General features: G+C 39.8%; 2 protein-coding genes across 2 annotated transcripts; one reads left to right on the top strand and one right to left on the bottom strand.

Moving 5' to 3' along the window:
- Positions 1-682: 682 nt before the first annotated feature.
- Positions 683-19,760, bottom strand: LOC125921089 (olfactory receptor 1J4-like). The gene is made up of 3 exons (XM_049628418.1): positions 19,234-19,760; positions 17,555-17,557; positions 683-1,897 (listed from the first exon to the last, which is right to left on the bottom strand). The coding sequence occupies exons 1-3, from the start codon at positions 19,728-19,730 to the stop codon at positions 958-960; spliced, it is 1,440 nt and encodes a 479-aa protein (XP_049484375.1). The 5' UTR covers positions 19,731-19,760; the 3' UTR covers positions 683-957.
- LOC125921098 (olfactory receptor 1N2-like) lies at positions 12,685-13,635 on the top strand. Its single transcript, XM_049628429.1, has one exon. The coding sequence runs from the start codon at positions 12,688-12,690 to the stop codon at positions 13,633-13,635; it is 948 nt and encodes a 315-aa protein (XP_049484386.1). The 5' UTR covers positions 12,685-12,687.
- Positions 19,761-20,234: the final 474 nt, after the last annotated feature.

The following is a 20,234-nucleotide window of genomic DNA, read 5'->3' as shown; positions in this document are numbered from 1 at the left end:
CATAACTATACTGAATAAAAAGTGGAATACAAAACAGTACTTATTGTATGCTCTATATAAGGATCAAAAATGTCCAAACTGGTCAGTGGTACAGACCGAGATAATGGCAATAAAGTAATCTGGTTAAAGACATGGTTTTAAAGTCATGCATGTCTGAGATTAGGTCTTAGGGCAGCAATTTACTTGATCTCTCTGGGTTTTGGTTTGCTCTCTACATAAAATATTAGTACCCTCATAAGAGGCTTGTACTGAGGATTAAATAAAATATACATTTAAATGCTTAATTAATGCCAGCTGTGATGGACACCATTCAATAGGCAAAACAGTTTGGTAACTTCTGAATTCTTCACACATGAAATAAATGAAGTTTGGTGGTATTAAGAAAATTCACATAAATATATGTTAATATCAGCACGAGATAAAGAGAGTTATTGAAGAAAAAGATGGGAGATAAGAAAAGCTCTTGAAGCCCAGTGAAGTGGGCTCAAAAGTCTCACAACCTTGCAGTAAACATCATAGGAGGACTTGGGATTTCCCTATAGAAACATTAATACACAGAATTCAGAGAACAGGTAGGGGAAAAATCAGGTGAAGAAAAAGATGAGAGGAAACATAAAATGAGATCAGATGAAGAATGGTGTCAGCAGTAAGAGCTGTCCAAGTCACAACTTTTTTTTTTTAATTTTTTTTAACGTTTATTTATTTTTGAGACAGAGAGAGACAGAGCATGAATGGGGGAGGGTCAGAGAGAGGGAGACACAGAATCTGAAACAGGCTCCAGGCTCTGAGCTGTCAGCACAGAGCCCGATGCGGGGCTCGAACTCACGGACCGCGAGATCATGACCTGAGCCGAAGTTGGCCGCTTAACCGACTGAGCCACCCAGGCGCCCCCCAAGTCACAACTTTTAAAGGAGACATGTTTATAGCCCAATGAGTGTTCATGACAACGGGGTTAAATTAACCATACCAAAGAGGGTCCTTGACTCTAAAAATTTTCTGAAGAGCATGTTTCATGTCCTTATTCCTCAGGCTGTAGATGCAGGGGTTCAGCATAGGGGTGACCACCATGTACATTACAGAAGCAATTATGTCCTTGTCTTTGGAGTTGCCTGATGAAGAGAAAAAGTAAACACCTGCAATTGTCCCATAGTATAAACACACCACAAAGAGATGGGAGCCACATGTAGACAAGGCTTTGGAGATTCTTTTGAAGGAGGGGACCTTCAGAACGATGCCTGCCATATGAATATATGAGCCCAAGATACCACTCAATGGTAGAATGAGTACCAATGCTCCTTCAGTGAGGATAAGCAGCTCATTGAAAGAGGTGTCTGAGCAGGAAGACTTGAGCACAGCAGCAAGATCACAAAAGAAGTGTGGGATGACAGTCCCTGCACAGAAGGACAACTGGTCCACGAGGAGGGTGTGCAAAAGAGTTTGGATGCAAGAGAAGAACCAGGATCCAGCCACTAGGATGATACACAGCTCCTCCCTCATGGTGGTGGTGTAGTGGAGAGGGTGACAGATGGCCACATACCTGTCATATGCCATCACTGTGAGAAGAAAGTTGTCAAGGCAACCAAAAAATATAAAGAAATACACCTGTGAAATACACCCCATATAGGGGATGGATTGTTGCTGAGTCTGCATGTTCATGAGCATCTTTGGAACTGTGACAGATGAAAGGGAAATGTCAGAGAAGGCCAAGTGGCTGAGGAAGAAGTACATGGGGGTGTGAAGGCGAGAGTCCAGCCTGATGAGCAGGATGATGAGCAGGTTCCCCAGCACTGTGGTCAGGTACATGCCCAGGAACAGGGTGAAGAACATTCCCTGCTGCTCTGGCTGGATGGGGAGCCCCAGGAGGAGGAACTCACTGCTCTGGTTCTCAGGCCTCATGCTGTGCTTTTACATGCTGGGGATAAAGGAGGATTGGAAATATCAGGAAGAATGATAGGGACACATTCCATACTGTAATATTCTGAGAAAACAATGCATTTTAAACTACATTCCTATTAATTTCTCACACCTGTGGATGCATGCATCTTCACTCTGTCCCAGTCTGGCTCTAGGAAAACATTATAACCAAAAGCAGCCAACAAGACCTCATTGCACAGAAACAAGAGAGCATTCACTGTTTCATTTGACCATTATTTACTGAATGTTGAGATTGAACCTGGCCCTCTGCTAAGTACTGAGAATGTAGTGGTGGACAAGAAAAGCAAGGTCCCATATACTGGGATAATTTATGACACCAAGACAGAGCCAGACGAAAACAGTTCACTGTGGCAGAAGTAGTAGATGGTCCTTGGCAAACTAGTATCAGTTGTTTCTGCCTTAAAGTGACATGCGATGCCATCACTGAGGTGGCCTTGTTGGAGTGTTGTCACATTCCTCCTGTGAACCTGGCTGGATCACACTCATCTACAGCTGTAAGCTCACCAGCACTCTAGAAATGGGGGGTCATTCAAACCCCACCTGAATGCCAGAACAACTCCTAAACCAGAATACCTCTCAAACAATCTTCCATAATAATGGTGAACATTTGGGGGGTTATACTATGTGCCAGGCACTATGCTTAAAGGCTTTACTTATGTTTCCTAATTAAATACACACATCAGCCTTCCATTATCAGATAAAATCTTTGCTGTTTCACTAAAAATTAGGGTAATTTTCTCATTTAAGCCATTAAGAAATTGTTCCATAGGCAACAAGTTGCTGTTAGAAATAGGATACATGTATGTCCATATATACCTAAGGGGATACATACACACATACACACAGATGGGAGTGTTTGTATACATATATATTCCATCTATCTCTACATTCCATCTATGCATATACATATACTCAGATGGGATATATGTAGACATACATATGGGAATATATATATATATACATACACACACACACACATACACATGCACACACATACACATATATATGAGATATACAGTCAACCCTTAAATAACATGGGGGTTGGGGTGCTGACTCCCATGCACAGTCATATAACTTTTGACTCCCCCCAAACTTAATTACTAATAGATAGCCTACTGTTGACCAGAAGCCTTACCAATAACAAATAGTTGATTAACACATACTTTGTATGTGTATTATATACTGTATTCTTACAATAAAGTAAGCTAGAGAAAAGAAAATGTTATTAAGAAAATCATAAGGAAGAGAAAGCACATTTATAGTATTGTACTGTATTTATCAAAAAAATCCATGTGTAAATGAACTTGTGCAGTTCAAACCCATGTTGTTTAAAGGTCAACTGTATGTGTGTGTGTGTGTATGTATACATACATATATATATGTGTGTGTGTGTGTGTGTGTTTATATATGTATATATATATGTATACACACCATATGTATGGATATATATGAATACAGTACATATATATATCCCTATAAATAAATATATATATTGAACTATTGTCCTACTTCTATAATTGCCATTTTCTATAGATCAAATATTGGTTACCTCATATAGTTCAACTTAATATTGTGTGATCATCACTTATGCTTTTAACATGGAAATCTCTCTTTTCACTGGTTGTGAGTGCCAGAGACAGTATGTTATTTTAGGGTTGCAAGGAGACTGAAGTTGTCCAAAATTTTCTTGGTGCCTGTCTGTCATTTATATTTATATATTTTCCAGTTGACAAAAGACTCTCACATACATTAACTTCTATTCAAGCCATAAATACTTACAGAAGGCCTGTAAGCCTCCATTTTCTAGATATGTAAAGCGAGGCCAAATAGTTGAGTGACTCTCCCAAGGTCTTGCCGCCATTTGGTGAGACTCTGTGCTCTAACTTCACTCAGCAACACGCCTAACATTCCTTTGCCTGGGACATTAAGTGAATGTGCAAGGGTTACAAACCTCTGAGCCACTGACTCACACAGGTATATGAAAATGATAACAGACCCTTTTTAGGAAATAGTCACTTAGAGCAGTGGTTACGTCCATGAGAAGGAGGTCACTTAAGGAACTAATTGAAGTCATGAGTGCAAATCAGAAGTCTCCAAACACACATACAAACACCACACGCACACACACACAGATACACAGACACACACACACTGCTGATTTGAAGATTTCAGTCACCTGTGTCTGAGCCCCATTGTAAGAGAAAGATAGCCAGTATGTGGTTTATTTCATAAAGACTAATATACATACAAGTCATGAATAACACACAAGGCAGGATGTACATAATATGCAATTATGTATCACCCACAAATACATTCACAATGCACCATTAACATACAAACATGTCATACCTGGTAAAATACACAACTCACATATGCATAACTCATCACTATACATACACATCACCAAAAACACACAAGGCCATACACAATTTCAAAATCTCACGAGAAACATGCACCAACAACACATGCACACTTAGTCACTCTCTACCAGCAGCATGCCCACGCCCATCACTGAAGTGATGGCCCCTTCCCAGTGAAGGCAGTCAGTCATCATGGGGAAATTAAGTCTATTCAGTGACAGGCACCATCATTAAACCGCCAACAACAACCCATAAACATGGCAACATACACATGGTAACAGACACACAGACAAAAGGAAACAATACACATTCCTGCTCTTACATACAAGTTGTCACTCACAAACATCTTGCATGCACACTAGCACATGCTGCTGAGGACAGATTTGGGCCCCTTCTAACCTTGGTTCCTTGAAGAGGTTGGATATCCTTTCCCCAGCAGTGGAGACAACAGTCTTACTCCTAATGCTGAGTTCTCATCACTCAGCTGTGATGCCCATCACCCCATTGGGAGAATGCCACTGTCATAACAATAGAGGCAAATATTGAAGATCACAGATATGAATCAGAAGTCCCTAATCACATGTTGGAGGCTGATAACTTATGCACTAAAACACAGCCCAGATTGGGTCTAACTAACTGAAGAAAAGAATCAGGCTGTGAATCAGTTACGTAGTACACACACAGCCAACTACCAAACAACAGGTATACAAGCATATACAATGCATGCAGACACACACACACACACACACACACACACACACACACACTCATGAACACAGAGATGCTCATACACAAACCCACAAGTATATAGGCAGATCCATTGCCACATGCAGATTTCCAGCTCCTTCTGACCTGTGTTCGTCATCCGTGAGTTCAGACACTTCTTCCAGACTGTTGCCAAATTCTCAGCTTCTCTTCATAGTAAAGGAGGAGCCACTGTGGGTTAACTGGCCAATTTCTTCCTGCCATATGGAGAACATCGTGTCCAGGAGCCAGAGGGGACTGGAGTCACAAGGGACAGTGTCTCCAATGCCAGGGATGTCTTGGACTTGTTTCTTCTTGGGCACAGTTCCAAGCTCAAATATTTTTGGGGCTTGGTTCCAGCTGGGATTCAACTTTTTAAAATTTATTTTTAAAAATGACTTCATGCTTAGAAAAAAGTTGTAAAGATGATAGAATAAATTCTCTTATGCCCTTGACCCATATTCTTTTACAAAAGCTAACATTTCACCATGTTTGTGTATGCATACACGTGTGTGCATGTGTGTGTATGTGTGTGTGTATTGAAGATTCTAACTATAGATCTTTCATAAGCCTACGACAGTGCATATTATCAGGAGGCACATGCTTTGGTTCAGAAGTCAAGGCTGATGACACTTCACGTAGGAAGAGAATTTAAAAGAAAGAATGAGGCACAAAGGATTCTTGAGGAATCTGGGTGGGTACAAGCTACAAGTTGGCTTAGACAAAGCAGAGAGAATGGGTTTGGGAATTTGTAGTGGTAAAGGGGTGGGAGTGGAGAAAAGTTTCTGCTGGAGAAACAGACTATGTATTGTGCTATCTGAGAAATTTTGCCTGTATTATTTGTCAGCATGCAACAATAAGTGCCCTTATGGGAAAAAATGTCCCCTTGGCTGGTCATCAGATAATCTAAGGCTAGGCAATTATTAGCAACCATTGTTGCCAGGGATCATTGTCTTTCATTCAGGGCTCCCAGGGCCGTGGCAGTTTGAATCATATATATGGATATTATTTTAGACATTTCCTGACTGGCATAATTCTTTCATTATGTTGCGTAATATGGTGGCCTCCAAGGCAGCACCAGTGACCTCCATTGTGGTCAGCAGAATGAGGGCAGTTGACAAGAATATAACATACTTGGTGGTGAGAATAAAATTGGTGGGTTTTGTTTTGGAGTATGAGTCCAAAATGCAGACAGTACAAGTCAAATTATGAAGAGAAGCCAGGGTTAGAGAGGAATAAATTAGTGCAGGAGTAAGGGATAGTGGAGAAGAAGAGAATATCTCTCATGGACTAGAAGCTTAGACTGAGAATTTGGCATGGGCAATGAAGAACTACTAAATTTCCAGTAAGCATTTTAATCAAGACATAATATGGGGCTATTCTGGATAGTTGGAGTTAGTATTTTAAAGGAAAGACCAGGAGAAAAACAAGGTTTAGGTTCAGAGATGTGGACCATCAGATATATAGGGGCTGGGTTGTGTTATTGTGAAGGTTTCTTTAAGATCATTTTGATAGGCTACAACATGGCCAGGCAGTTGAGAGGGTGCCTTATGGCATACCCAACAATTCATATCCTTTAAAACATGGCTATTTGCTCAGTAAGGTTTACATAACAATTATTTTATAACGCATCCTTCAGTGCTGGTTGTGTATCAGAGATGGGGGCTAGAAGTGCAGACATCTGAGGAAGGAGCAGAAAATGCAAGGATGGAAGGGGAAGGGAGTAGCTTGTGATGGTTGGGGTTGAACTGGGAAAGAAAGGATATGAAAAGCAGGAGAGTGTTTAGAAGGTGAAGGGAACATTGGATAGGAGATTTACAAGGGACATGAGAACTGGATGAGTCCAGTGGGTAGATCAAGGTCACCATCACAGGTAAGCCCAGCTGTATGTCTGATGCCATCATCAGGAATGAGTCAAGTTGTGGGTCTGATGTCACCTGATGGTCCTTCAGGCTGTCATGGTGTTGGTTGAGGGTGAGGTCATGCATATCACTGGGTTTACAATAATCTTGGGCTGACGTTAGAACTTCAAGGCATAAAACCTTGTTGGTTAGGGATTCACAGAAATGTATAAATATAGTTGAAAGATGAGGGACTCAATGATCCAGAAAAGATGCTACTGTATTGGCATCATTTGGAGATAAAATAATTCCAGAGAGTTGTTGCATGCATCCTTACGTTAGGCGTCCATTGCCCTTTCAATAATGGCCTGGCATGTATTTTGAGAAACGAGATCTGGGCATAGGTAAGAAGCCTTCAGGACCACTTTTTGTAATTATTTGTGCCACAGGACACGTTGTTGCCACCGAGGCATGGAAAGCAGCAGTGGCAGTGGTATATAAGGATCTGGTGAGATATCCTGACTGTTCTTGGGAATGCAGACCTCATACACCATACAATGGCTGTTGTTTCTCTCTCTCTCTCTCTCTCTCTCTCTCTCTCTCCCTCCCTGTCTTTAAAAATGATGGCTCATTCCAAAGCATAAGAGACTGTTAAAAACTGAGAACAAACTGAGGGTTGATGGGGGGTGGGAGGGAGGGCAGGGTGGGTGATGGGTAGTGAGGAGGGCACCTTTTGGGATGAGCACTGGGTGTTGTATGGAAACCAATTTGACAGTAAATTTCATATATTAAAAAATTAAAAAAAAAAAAAAGCATTCCATAAATAAATAAATAAATAAATAAATAAATAAAAAAAAATGATGGCTCATTCATGAGCAACCACCCAATGGGCTTGTATCTAGAATTACCTGAGTTATTTGATTTTCCCTTTCTGTCTGATCATGTCATTTGAAATGTTAGATTGTTTTATTTTCACTCCGCTTTGCTTTGTTCATTCCTGCTTATTTATTTGAGAAATTGAAAGATAACACAGTAAAAACTATACAAATAGGTGTGCTCATCTTCTCAACTTTCCCACCTCATTCCCACCCACCCATTGTAGCTAACCAAACTCATTAATTTGTTATTTTTAGTAAACATTTTATTGCAGAATAATCTTAGATACCAGAAAAGTTACAGAAGTAGTACAGAGACTTCCTATGTGCTTTTCCCAGTTTCTCCTGTTGTTAATGTCTTACACATCCATGGTACATCAGCACAACTAAGACATTAACATTGATAAATTTACCAGTTTTTCCATTAATGCCCTTTTTTTGTTCTAGGATCCAATTCAGGATAGCACATTGAATTTAGATGCATCATCTTTTTTTTTTGAAATTTATTTGTTTAATTTACATCCAAGTTAGTTAGATATGGTACAACAATGATTTCAGGAGTAGATTCCTTAATGCCCCTTGTAGACCATCCCCCTCCCACAACCCCTCCAGAAACGCTGTTTTTTCTCTATATTTAAGAGTCTTTTATGTCTTGTCCCCCTCCCTGTTTTTATATTATTTTTGCTTCCCTTATGTTCATCTGTTTTGTATCTTGATTTCTTCATATAAGTGAAGTCATATGATATTTGTCATATTCATGTATCAGTTCTAACAGTTTTTTGCTGGAATCTTTTGGGTTTTCCGTATAGAGTATCATGTCATCTGTGAAGAGTGAAAGTTTGACTTCCTCCTGGCTGATTTGGATGCCTTTTATTTCTTTGTGTTGTCTGATTGCTGAGGACTTCCGATACTATGTTGAGTAGCAGTGGTGAGAGTGGACATCCCTGTCATGTTCCTGACCTTAGGGGTAAAGCTCTCAGTTTTTCCCCATTGAGAATGATATTAGCAGTGGGTCTTTCATATATGCTTTTATGATCTTGAGATATGATCCTTCTATCCCTACCTTCTTGAGGGTTCTATCAAGAAAGATGCTGTATTTTGTCAAATGCTTTCTCTGCGTCTATTGAGAGGATCATGTGGTTCTTGTCCTTTCTTTTACTGATGTGATGAAATCACATGGATTGTTTTGTGGATATTGAACCAGCCCTGCATCCCAGATATAAATCCCACTTGGTCGTGGTGAATAATTTTTTTAATGTATTGTTGGATCCGGTTGGCTAGTATCTTGTTGAGGATTTTTGCATACATGTTCATCAGGGAAATTGGTTTATAGTTTTCCTTTTAAGTGGGGTCTTTGTCTTGTTTTGGAATCAAGATAACATTGGCTTCATAGAAAGAGTTTGGAAGTTTTCCTTCCATATCTATATTTTGGAACAGCTTCAAAAGAATGGGTGTTAACTCTTCCTTTAAATGTGTAGTAGAATTCCCTTGTAAAGTTATCTGCCCCTGGACTTCTGTTTTTTTGGGAGATTTCTGATTACTAATTTGATTTCTTTACTGGTTATGGGTCTGTTCAAATTTTCTATTTCTTCCTGTTTCAGTTTTGGTAGTGTATATGTTTCTAGGAATTTGTCCATTTCATCCATATTGCCCATTTTATTGGCATATAACTGCTCATAATATTCTCTTATTATTGTTTGTATTTCTGCAGTGTTGGTTGTGATCTCTCCTCTTTCATTCTTGATTTTATTTCTTTGGGTCCTTTCCTTTTTCTTGTTGATCAAACTGGGTAGGTGTTTATCAATTTTGTTAATTTTTTTAAAAACCAGCTCCTAGTTTCGTTGACCTATTCTGTTTTTTTGTTTGGTTTGGTTTGGTTTGGTTTTGATAGCATTGATTTATGCTCTAATTGTTATTATTTTCTGTCTTCTGCTGGTTTGGGATTTTATTTGCTGTTCTTTTTCCAGCTCTGGTCTTATATATCTTTATCCCTCCCCCTTTATATTGTTATCTTCACAAATGACATCTTTATACATCATGTGCCCATTGACATAGATTTATAGTTATTGTTGTATGAATCTGTTTTTCAACCATATAGCAAACTAAAAGAAGAGTTGCAAAAAAGTTCAAGAATACTTGCTTTTATATTTACCTATGTAGTTGCGTTTACCAGTGGCCTTTATGTCTTTATATGGTGGTGAGTTACCATCTAGGATCTTTCTTTTTTCCTTTCTTTTTCCCCCTTCCTCCCTTTCTCCTCTCCTTCCTTCCTTCTGATCTGCCTTTTCCTAATGACTAATGAGCATCTTTTCCTGTGTTAATTGGCCATTTGGATGTTTTCTTTGGAAAATATCTCTTCCTTTCTTTTTTCCTTCCTTCCTTCCTCTTTCTTTTTCTTTCTTTCTTTCTTTCTTTTTTTCTTTCTTTCTTTCTTTCTTTCATTTGTTCATCCATTCATTCTATCTTTCTATCTTTCTTTTCTAATTACTCTTTATTTTTTTGGTATTATTTTATTTTATTTTATTTTTTGAGTCATTTAAAAATTTATTTTCATTTTGTTTTTATTTAAATTCCAAATAGTAAACATATAATGTAATATTAGCTTCAGTTGTATAATTTAGTGATTCAACACTTCCATACAAAACCCAGTACTTGTCACCTATTTAAACCATCCCTTCCCCACCTTTCCCCCCTATGATCATTTGTTTTGTGTCTTAAGTTCCATATATGAGTGAAATCATATCATGTTTTTCTTGATCATTTTATTTCAGCCTGGAGGACTCCTTTTAGCATTTCATATAGGGAAGTTCTATCTGAACAAATTCCTTATTTTTTTTATTTGAAAATATTTAATTTTCTCCTTCACTTTTTTTTGCCAGATATAGAAGTCTTCGTTGATAATTTTTTTCTTTCAGCACTTTAGATGTATTATCTCAGTGCTTTCTGGTCTCCATGGTTTCTGATGAGAAATCAACTGTTAATTTTATCAAGGATTGATTTTACATACTGGTTAGCTTCTCTCTTTCCACTTTTAAGATTTTCTCTTTGTCTTTGTATTTCAACAGTTTGATTATAATGTGTCTCAATGTGGCTTTCTCTGAGTTTATCCAACTGAAGATTATTGAACTTCTTAGATGTGTAGATTTATGACTTTTATCATGTCTGGGATGTTTTTGAACTTTATTTCTTGAAATATTCTTTATTCCTTTTTCTCTGTCTTCTGTCCTTGAACTCCCAATATTCATATGTCAGCATGCTTGCTGGTGTCTTATAGGTCTTTTAGGGTCTGCTTATTTATTTTTCACTCTTTTCTCTTTCTGATCCTCAGACTGGATGATTTCATGTGATCTATCTTCAAGTTTGCTGATTCTTTCTTCTGCTTGCTTTACTCTGATCTTGAACCCCTCTCATAAATTGATCACTTTGATTCCTGTGCTTTCCAGCTTTATCATTTCTGTTTGGTTTCTTTTTAAACTTTCATCATTCTTTAGACATTCTCTATTTGTTGAGATATTGCTTCCTGCATCCCTTTAGCTCTTTGAGTATATTTCTTTAAAGGCAGTTGATTTAAAATCTTTGTCTAGAAACTCCAAAGTCTGCACTTAACTGAGGGACAGTTTCTGTTCATTTCTGTCTTCCCTTGAATCAGCAATACATCTTTGTTTCTTTGCATGCCTGAACCTTTTTGCTAAAAACCGGATATTTTGAATATTGTGGTATGGTAACTCTGGAAATTAAAATTTCCTCTTTTTCTGGGATTTGTCATTGTTATTTTCTGTGGGTATATGTGCATGAAGAATAGGGATCCACACATATCCCTGGGGACAAAACTTATCACATGCAAAACCATCTATGTGCTGTGCATTCCCTTTGCCCACACTCCTCGGTGAGTGTTGGCCTAGGGAGATGAAGCATGAAGGTAGAGCAATTACTTCATATTTGTCCCTGGGGATCAGCCTGGAAAATCCTACTCCTGGGACCCAGAACCTAGAAATACTTCTGTGACAGGGTGCACAAGGCTCATCCCACCTCCACTGCTGTAGTCTAGGTTGCTGCTCTCTGGCTGGCCCAACATACCCAACAGCCCTGGGGCCTCGGATTTATCATTTGCTATGGCTAAGAAGAGCCTGCATGCCTAAATCAAGGTCCTGTGACACCAAAAGGGAGAACACAGGTGCAGGGAGTTTTGTCTCTGATGGTGAATTCTGTCTGAGCTAGATAAATGAGGTGAGTGCTCCAAAAAAAAGGCAGTTATGTTTTTCCCTCTGAGATACACAAAAGATCCCAGGTGGAGCCCCTGCCTCCTGTTTCTGCCAGTCCTGAGATGGGCAGTAGAAACTTCTCCCTTAGAGAGAGTCCCCGATGTCTGCCTCCTGCAGAGGAAGAGTTTAAGTAAAGGTAGCCTTGATTCAGGGTGTTTAAGGGCACCAGAAATGGCTTCAGGCCCCCCATGCTGTATTTACTACCTTCTTTGTGATATTATGCAAGTGAGTTAATTTCACTGAATTTCAAAAACTCATTTGTGAAGTATATGTAATAAAATGTATGGGTTTTCAATTAGATGCCACATTGTGTAGTGCTTACAGTTCAAAGTGTCAGCTCTTACTGCTTGCAAATTAGATGGGCTTAGGCCATGGAAGCCAGGGTATTTGGATCTTAGTGAACATGTAGCATTGATGGAAGTATCCTGAAACTCATCTTCCACCTTTCTTTTGCATTTTAATCTCTCTGCCTGCTTGCCCTCCTTTCTTGGGTGGATTGAGGAGTAAGGAATGATGTGCAGACCTTGGAGGGAAGGTCCAGGAACTTGGAGTAAAGACATATGTGAATTGGGTGAGGGTGTTTCTTTTAGAGAAGGATAGAAGCACCAACTTTTTTTTTTTTTAACACTTTTTGACTTATCTTTTCTCTTCCTCCAGGAAGAGTAGTGGCATGGACAGAATCAACCAGTCCAGTGTCACTGAGTTTCTTCTGTTGGGTCTTTCCAAGAGGCCAGAGCAGCAGCCTCTCCTATTTGGCATCTTCATGGGCATGTACCTGGTCACTGTCATGGGAAACCTGCTCATCATCCTGGCCATTGGCTTTGACTCACACCTCCACACCCCCATGTATTTCTTCCTGGCCAACCTCTCTTTTGCTGATGCCTGCTTTTCTTCCACTACAGTCCCCAAGATGTTGGTGAACATCCAGACACATAGTCACACCATACCGTATGAAGGGTGTTTGGCCCAGATGCATTTCTTCATGACGTTTGGAGCACTGGATGACTTCCTCTTGGGGGTGATGGCCTATGACCGCTATGTGGCCATCTGCAGGCCTCTTCACTACTCCAAGCTCATGAGTCCTCTTGTCTGTGTGGTCCTTCTGGCAGCATGCTGGGTCCTCACCAACCTTGCTGCCCTCCTACATACCTTGCTTATGGCTAGACTTTCTTTCTGTGCAGGCAACAGCATCCATCACTTCTTCTGTGATGTGGTCCCTCTGCTGCAGCTGTCATGCTCAGACACCAGCACCAACCAGGTAGCCCTGTTCACTGTGGGCTCCATGATACTCACTGGTCCTCTCTCCCTGATCATTTTGTCATATGCATACATCATCTCCACCATCCTTGGAGTCTCATCTGCCCCTGGCAGGCAGAAGGCCTTCTCCACTTGTGGCTCCCATCTCACCATTGTCTTCTTGTTTTATGGCACAGCTATTGGTGTCTATCTGTTTCCCCCTTCATCACACTCTGGGGTTAAGGACAGGATTGCAGCTGTATTTTACACTGTTGTGACTCCTATGTTGAACCCCTTCATATACAGCCTCAGGAACAATGATATGAAGACTGCACTCAGTAAGATTTTTGGAATTCATACATTCTCTTCTCAGAGAATTTGATCCTATATTCATATTTTGAAGTTACGCCCTGGAGAACCCATGTGTTTATGAAGCAATATCATCCCTTATCATATTTGCTTAGGTTTTAAAAAAATGACCCAGAATCATTCTCTTAAGCTTTAGATCTAACAATGTATGTGGTTGGTGTATTTCATAAAGAAGTTGTCCTGTCCTATAAATGTGAATATTTCCCTGGTGTTTGTGTAGGGTGATGCTAAGCCACACAGGGGCAAGGTCAATTAGAACTTCTTTTGTTTGCTGTCATTCTAAGGTGTGAATCTTTTTTTAACCTACAATTCAACCAAATTCATTAATCTCCCATTTGCCAGATACCGTGTGAGGGAGAGGAGGTACTGATTCCATGCCTTTATGGAATTCATCTTAGAGAATTCCATATGGTATGTAGTTGCACATATATGCAATTAACTGTAACACAGGTCCAGTCATCATGATTTCTCCATAAAGCTTAATACTTAATATCTATTTTATTCCATGTTCTTAACTCTCTAAATGTATTATGCCATTTAGTTCTCCAATTGTAAAGATCTTGGGTTAAATACTATAATTATCACCTTTTACAGATTGAGACTATAGCTAGTAAGTGGGGAAAGAAGGATTGAAATTTATTTCTAGTCTGACTCTGGAGTCCAAACTGTTGCATGCTTTCATATCCTGATTTCAATGCTAATGGTTATGGCAAGAAACATGGTCACATTAAGCTAGAATGTATATGTTGATACCTACCATGTGCCAGGTACTGTGCTATGCACTATTGGTAAAATGTAAAAATAAATAAGATATTGTCCATATTGTCTATACATGGTAGAGTCATGTGTTCAAGTTAGTGTTAATCAAATAAGATGGTGATAGCTGCCATGACAAATGTTGGACCACAGAAGGAAGAAAAATAATCTGCACAACGGTGGTCAGGTAGTTTTACCCATCATATGACATTTTATTGAGCCTTAATGTGTGAGCTCACTTGAACTGGTGGAGAAAGAAAAGTGAAGATTCTACAGGGATAGGCTATTTAGAATAGAGGTCATGCAAGTTGTTGGAACCAAGCCAGCCCAACCTTGGTAATGTTTCGTAGTGGTCTCTCTAAATATGGGTCTTGACTTTTCTCTCCCAGTTCTGTTTCCATAACATCTCTTGCTCACTTCTACTCTTTGTAGCTTTCTGTCATTGTCAGTGCTTTTGAATTCTAGCTGCAAATTAGTATTTCCTGGAGCTTTAGAACTCTCTAGAGAAGGGACCCTCATATTTTTTGTAAAAACAAAACAACACGACACAAAACAAAACAAAACAGGTGATCCTAGTGCAACCGAATTTGCGAATACCATTGTGGAACATCCTTCATGGCAGCAAAAGGACAGATAAAATAAGGTATAAAAATACTTAGTTCATTATTTACCCTATCAAGGTAAAAATCATTGGGGTATCGAGCATGTTGACAGCAGCAAGAAGTTCCTGAATACTTATCCCTGGTTGAATCCTTGTATACCTTATTCATTTTTTTTATTCTTTGCTGTAATTTGCTACCTTTCCATAAAAGTCCTTCTGGACCTGCTACATACTATGTATAGTTCTATCTCTGAATAATGTTTAGTTTACTTTGACACGTGATTTTAAATTATACTAACAATATTATCAGAGTAAGGGATTCATCACTTCCAAAGAGGCTGTTTATATTCTTATCTTTGGCTTCTATTCTTGTGCAAAAATGATAAGCAAGTGGATGCTGTGCCCACTGGATTTTTCCTTGCCTCCCTTCCTTAGAGTCACTCCTGGGTGGGGTTGTCTATGACAGTGTACATTCCAGGCAGTATACATCCATCCATTTTCAGCTCATTACAATGTATTATGATTTTGTCCATGAACCAGGTTCAAGTGTTTTCCACCCCAGTGACTAATGATGTGTGTGGAGTGAAAAGAAACTGAAAAAAAGGTGGAGAACATGGGGATCTGTGCTGACCATCCCTGTTTGCTTGTGCTTTCTGGACCTGCTTGCCCCTAATCCCAAATAGAGCATTTCCCGTGTATGATGGCTTGCTGCTGGACCCTTGCACCCTGTCTTAAGTCTTATAACTGGGTGAGGGACTATGATTCTTTATTGTAAAACTACCATCAGTGTCTACATAGATTTATTTATTTATTTATTTATTTATTTATTTATAATTTAAGCAATACCCTCTTTGGCTTCCCCTCTACTTCAGCCCTAAAAACAGAGCCATTTATTAGCTACTTCAACAAATTCCTATAGGAGATCTGGCCTTGCCATGGATTTTGATATTTGGTATTTTCATTCATATTACTTCTTATGGTTAAGTGCTGCCACCTGGACCTGTTGATACCAGGGAGCCAAGCTCCATGTTAGCATTTTCTATTCATTCTGTCCCAAGAGAAAGAGCCCCCAATCAACTTCTCAGTGATTCTGTTGTCCTCCTCACTAGTGTGTTCTTTCTTGCTTTAGTGAAAGGAGTATCTCCTGTCCTGTCTTGGGCACATAGTTGCCTGGTGTGTTCTCTGGTCTTATAAATACATTCTAACATGGCCATATCTTTGAGATTCGGACCTCTCCTTCAGTACTTTAACAAGGTGTACTAGCATCTACATTCCATTTGCTGTAAGTGCCATCATGTCCAAGCCTATCAATGATCCCAACAGCCTGTGAGAACTTGTTCCAGGTGTTCCTGTCTTTTGGGTCATAGGAGAGTGCTCGTGCATTGTGCACTTTGACCCCTCCCAGGAAAATGTTTCATAACTTTCTTGTCCAGCGATTTGTATCCCTCCACTTATGAGTGGTATGTGTTGCTAAATCCTACTCCCCTTTTGATGAATCAAGTAAATGTTCCTGTAACCGGGACTGTTATTTCATGTTGGGGCTGTGCTGAAATCTGTTCCAAGTTATTAGTCTAGAGAAAATGAGGGAGGCAGACATTCTAAAGAAAGCAACTTCCATCTTGTATATCATCTTCCTCAAGCAGAGCTTTATCAATTACCAAGTGCTACGTAACAAAGGCTCCCCAGACTTAGTGTTTAGAGCAACAACCATTTACTTTGTTTACATTTCTTTGGGTTAACACTTCAGATTTGGCTCAGCTGGGTAATACTTTTAGTGGTTTTGGGTAGGCTCACTAATGTGTCTGTAGTCAGCAGCCCATCAACTGGGTGGGGCAACTTCAGGAGATTGGCAGCTAGTCGTAGTAAGTGAATTTCTGGTACAGGAAAAATAGCCTCCAGCTTTAAAAAGATATTGGAGATATGTCTCAGTAATAAGGCTATCTCATGGCTCTGGACCACCTTCTCCTTAAATGAGGTATGCTCCTGCAATTCTCTGCTACTACCCATGCATTCTAGTGATGCCAACTAGGGTTACAATACCAGCAGCAAATCCCTGACTTTTCCTACTACCTGAAGTCTAGCCAGATATTGATGTCACCATCCTTCTTGCCTTCTAGTGTTTGAAGATCAGTTGAATCATAAGCATACACTGACCAATGAACTAATGGCCAGAGACCATTTTAGGTGGCAGTACCCAGTCTGCATACATTGTAAAGTTGACTACATCAGGAAATGATTGGACATCCCAAGATTGGGAACATTACATCCCCATCTCAACTCACCTACAGAGCTATAGCTTCTCATTTTCCTTTCTTTACATAAATTTATACCTTTCTGTATTCTGTTCCTCCTGCCTTGAAAAACTTCTCTTTTCTATTTTGCAATGACATACCCATACTTTAAGACCCATCACAAATGCTACGTCCTCAGTGAAGTCCTCTAGATTCACCTATCCAGAGGGAGAAGAGAAAATTGCATTTGAGCTGTGTTTTAAGCAGAACTTGAAGATTGTAGCATATGTGTCAAGCACTGTGCTAAGCAGTTTACATGTGTTATCTTTTTGATTTCTCACAACAGCCTTAGATGATAGTTACTATAGTTACTATTACTACTCACTTGTTTATGTTTGGAAACTGAGACAGAGGGGCGTTGGTAACTATCTAGAAGACATACAAGCAGTGAATAGTGGAACTGATACATAAACCAGGTATTTCTGATTCTAGTGTAAGTCTTATTTTCACTTAAAAATTATTTTAAAAATCTGAGTTTGTCAGTGGGATCTCAGAGTTCCAATTATGCATGGAAGAAATGGATGGAATGTATTGAAGTTTCCAAAATTTATCCTGTGGATTATTGAAAAATCTTTATCCCCTTGTGAGGATAAATCCTTAGCAGCATCCCTAAGGGAGATACAATAATAAAACTGATATATTTTAAAATAGATCTGAACATAGATTGTTGGCACTGTGCAGAAGAATAATGGCCCCATAAAAGAAACTCGGTGACAGCCCCACATAATGTGGTCCAAGTACCCTTCTCTCTGATCATGTGGCTTTATTCATAGATTATTTCAGAATATCTAACTAGAGACTTATGCTCCAGCAGGGGGTGTGCTCCCTTGGCGAAGTATCAGGATCTCTGAGAGTGTTCATTCTTCCATCCTAGTTTCTGATTTGCCTTGCCCCAACCTCAAGTCATTTGCTAGTATAGAGAGAAGTTGTTGATTGGAACTGTGTATGTGAATGATGTGAGGGAAGCAAGAAAAGAAAGCAAACTAGTAATTGAGAGAAATATGTGGATTTCATGTCCATTTAGCCATCATGTAACCATTAAGGTATGCATTTTGGAATCAGATATCTGGGTTCAAATTCTGGCTCTGCCATATATTAGCTGTGTAACTTCAGATAAGTAATTTAACTTAACCCCCCCCACACACACACACTGTTTTTGAGCCTTTGTTTTCTTTTCTGTAAAATGCAAATATTTACCTCAAGGGAATTTGTTGAATATTATTAAAAGTAATAAAAATCTAAGCATAAGACCCAGAATGAGAAAATTTACATATTTTTCTCCTAATTCTTCCAGAAACACTGCATGATAGAGAATATATTTTAAATTATTTTTTATTTTAGTGTAGTTAACATGATAGAGAATATTTAATTACCTCCTTTTATGAGCAGGCAAACTGTGGCTCACTGAGGTTACTTAATTTGCCATAGGTTGAAAAATTAGCAAGAGGCCGATGCAGGATTTGGATAACTCTCTAAGTTGATCTCCCCTGCATTCCCAGAATGACATCCTTGGCCTCATGGAGATCGCAGTGCCCTTCCACTCAGGAGTCTCCCCAAGGCACTCTTCATGTCTTTGTTTCTCAGGCTATAGATGAATGGGTTCAGCATGGGGGTCACCACAGCATACATCACTGCTGCAACCCTGTCCTTGCTGGCTGAATCAGCAGAGGAGGGAATGAAGTACACCCCAATAGCAGACACATAGAACAAGCAAACTGCTGAGAGGTGAGAGCCACAGGTGGAGAAGGCCTTCCACTTCCCACTAGCTGATGGGACTCTCACAATAGCAGCCACAATGCGGACATAAGAGATGATAATTAGCAAGGGGATCAAGATGGTCAATGCCCCTCCCCAGTACATCAGCACACACTGGTTGGCGTAAGTATTGGAACAAGAGAGCTTCATCAGGGGGAGAAGTTCACAAAAGAAGTGGGGAATGATGTTGTCAGTGCAGAAGGATAACTGAGTCAGGAGACTGGTGTGGGTCAGAGAGTATGACTGAGTGAGGGTTAGGGACATGACCAACAGACCAGTACAATATCTGGGAGTCATGACCAAGGTGTAGCGAAGGGGATGACAGATAGCCACAAGCCGGTCATATGCCATCACTGCCAGGAGGAAAACATCTAGACCGATGAACCATAGGAAGAAGTAGATCTGAGATAGGCATCCAGCATAGGTGATGGTATTCCTATGGGCCTGGATGTTCACCAGCATCCTGGGGACTGTGGTAGATGCTAAACACAGATCAGTGAGGGAGAAGTTGGCCAGGAAGAAGTACATGGGGGTGTGGAGGTGTGGATCAGAGACAATGGCCAATATGATGACAGTGTTCCCCAGCACAGTGAGCAGGTACATGCTCAGGAAAATGCCAAAGACGAGAGGCTGCTGTTCCTGCTGCTCACACAGGCCCAGGAGGAGGAATTCAGAAGCACTCAATGTGTGGTTTCCTGGTTTCATGTTGTTGGTGTAACTAAGGAGAAAATGGAGGATGACACTTCAGAAACTTTTCCTGCCCTGAGATTGTCTAGGTGGAAACAAAGACATAAATAAAGATGGAATCAGAATATTAGTAGACGTGCAGTATCTCACTGAGATCCAAAAGAGCTCTATGAGAAAGTCATGGTTAGGCCCATTTTATTGATTAAGAAATTGAGTCACCTAGAAAAAGATGGAGGTTTAAAGTTTAAATCTGGTAATTCTGACTTTAGAGTCTGTGATCAAAGCAGTCCTAAAATTTGTATGGAACCCAAAAGACCATAAGTAGACAAAACAATGTCAAAAAAGAAAACCAAAGCTGGAGGCATCACAATTCCAGACTTTAAGCTGTATTACAAAGCTGTAATCATCAAAGACAGTATGGTACTGGCATACACACACACACACACACACACACACACACACACACACACAGATCAATGGAGTAGGACAGAGAACCCAGAATGGATCCACGAATATCTGGCC

This window comes from Panthera uncia, chromosome D4 (genome assembly GCF_023721935.1).
Source record: "Panthera uncia isolate 11264 chromosome D4, Puncia_PCG_1.0, whole genome shotgun sequence".
NCBI classification, from domain to species: domain Eukaryota; kingdom Metazoa; phylum Chordata; class Mammalia; order Carnivora; family Felidae; genus Panthera; species Panthera uncia.
The sequence above is the reverse complement of the archived record's forward strand: the minus strand, read 5'-3'. Positions and strand labels throughout refer to the sequence as shown.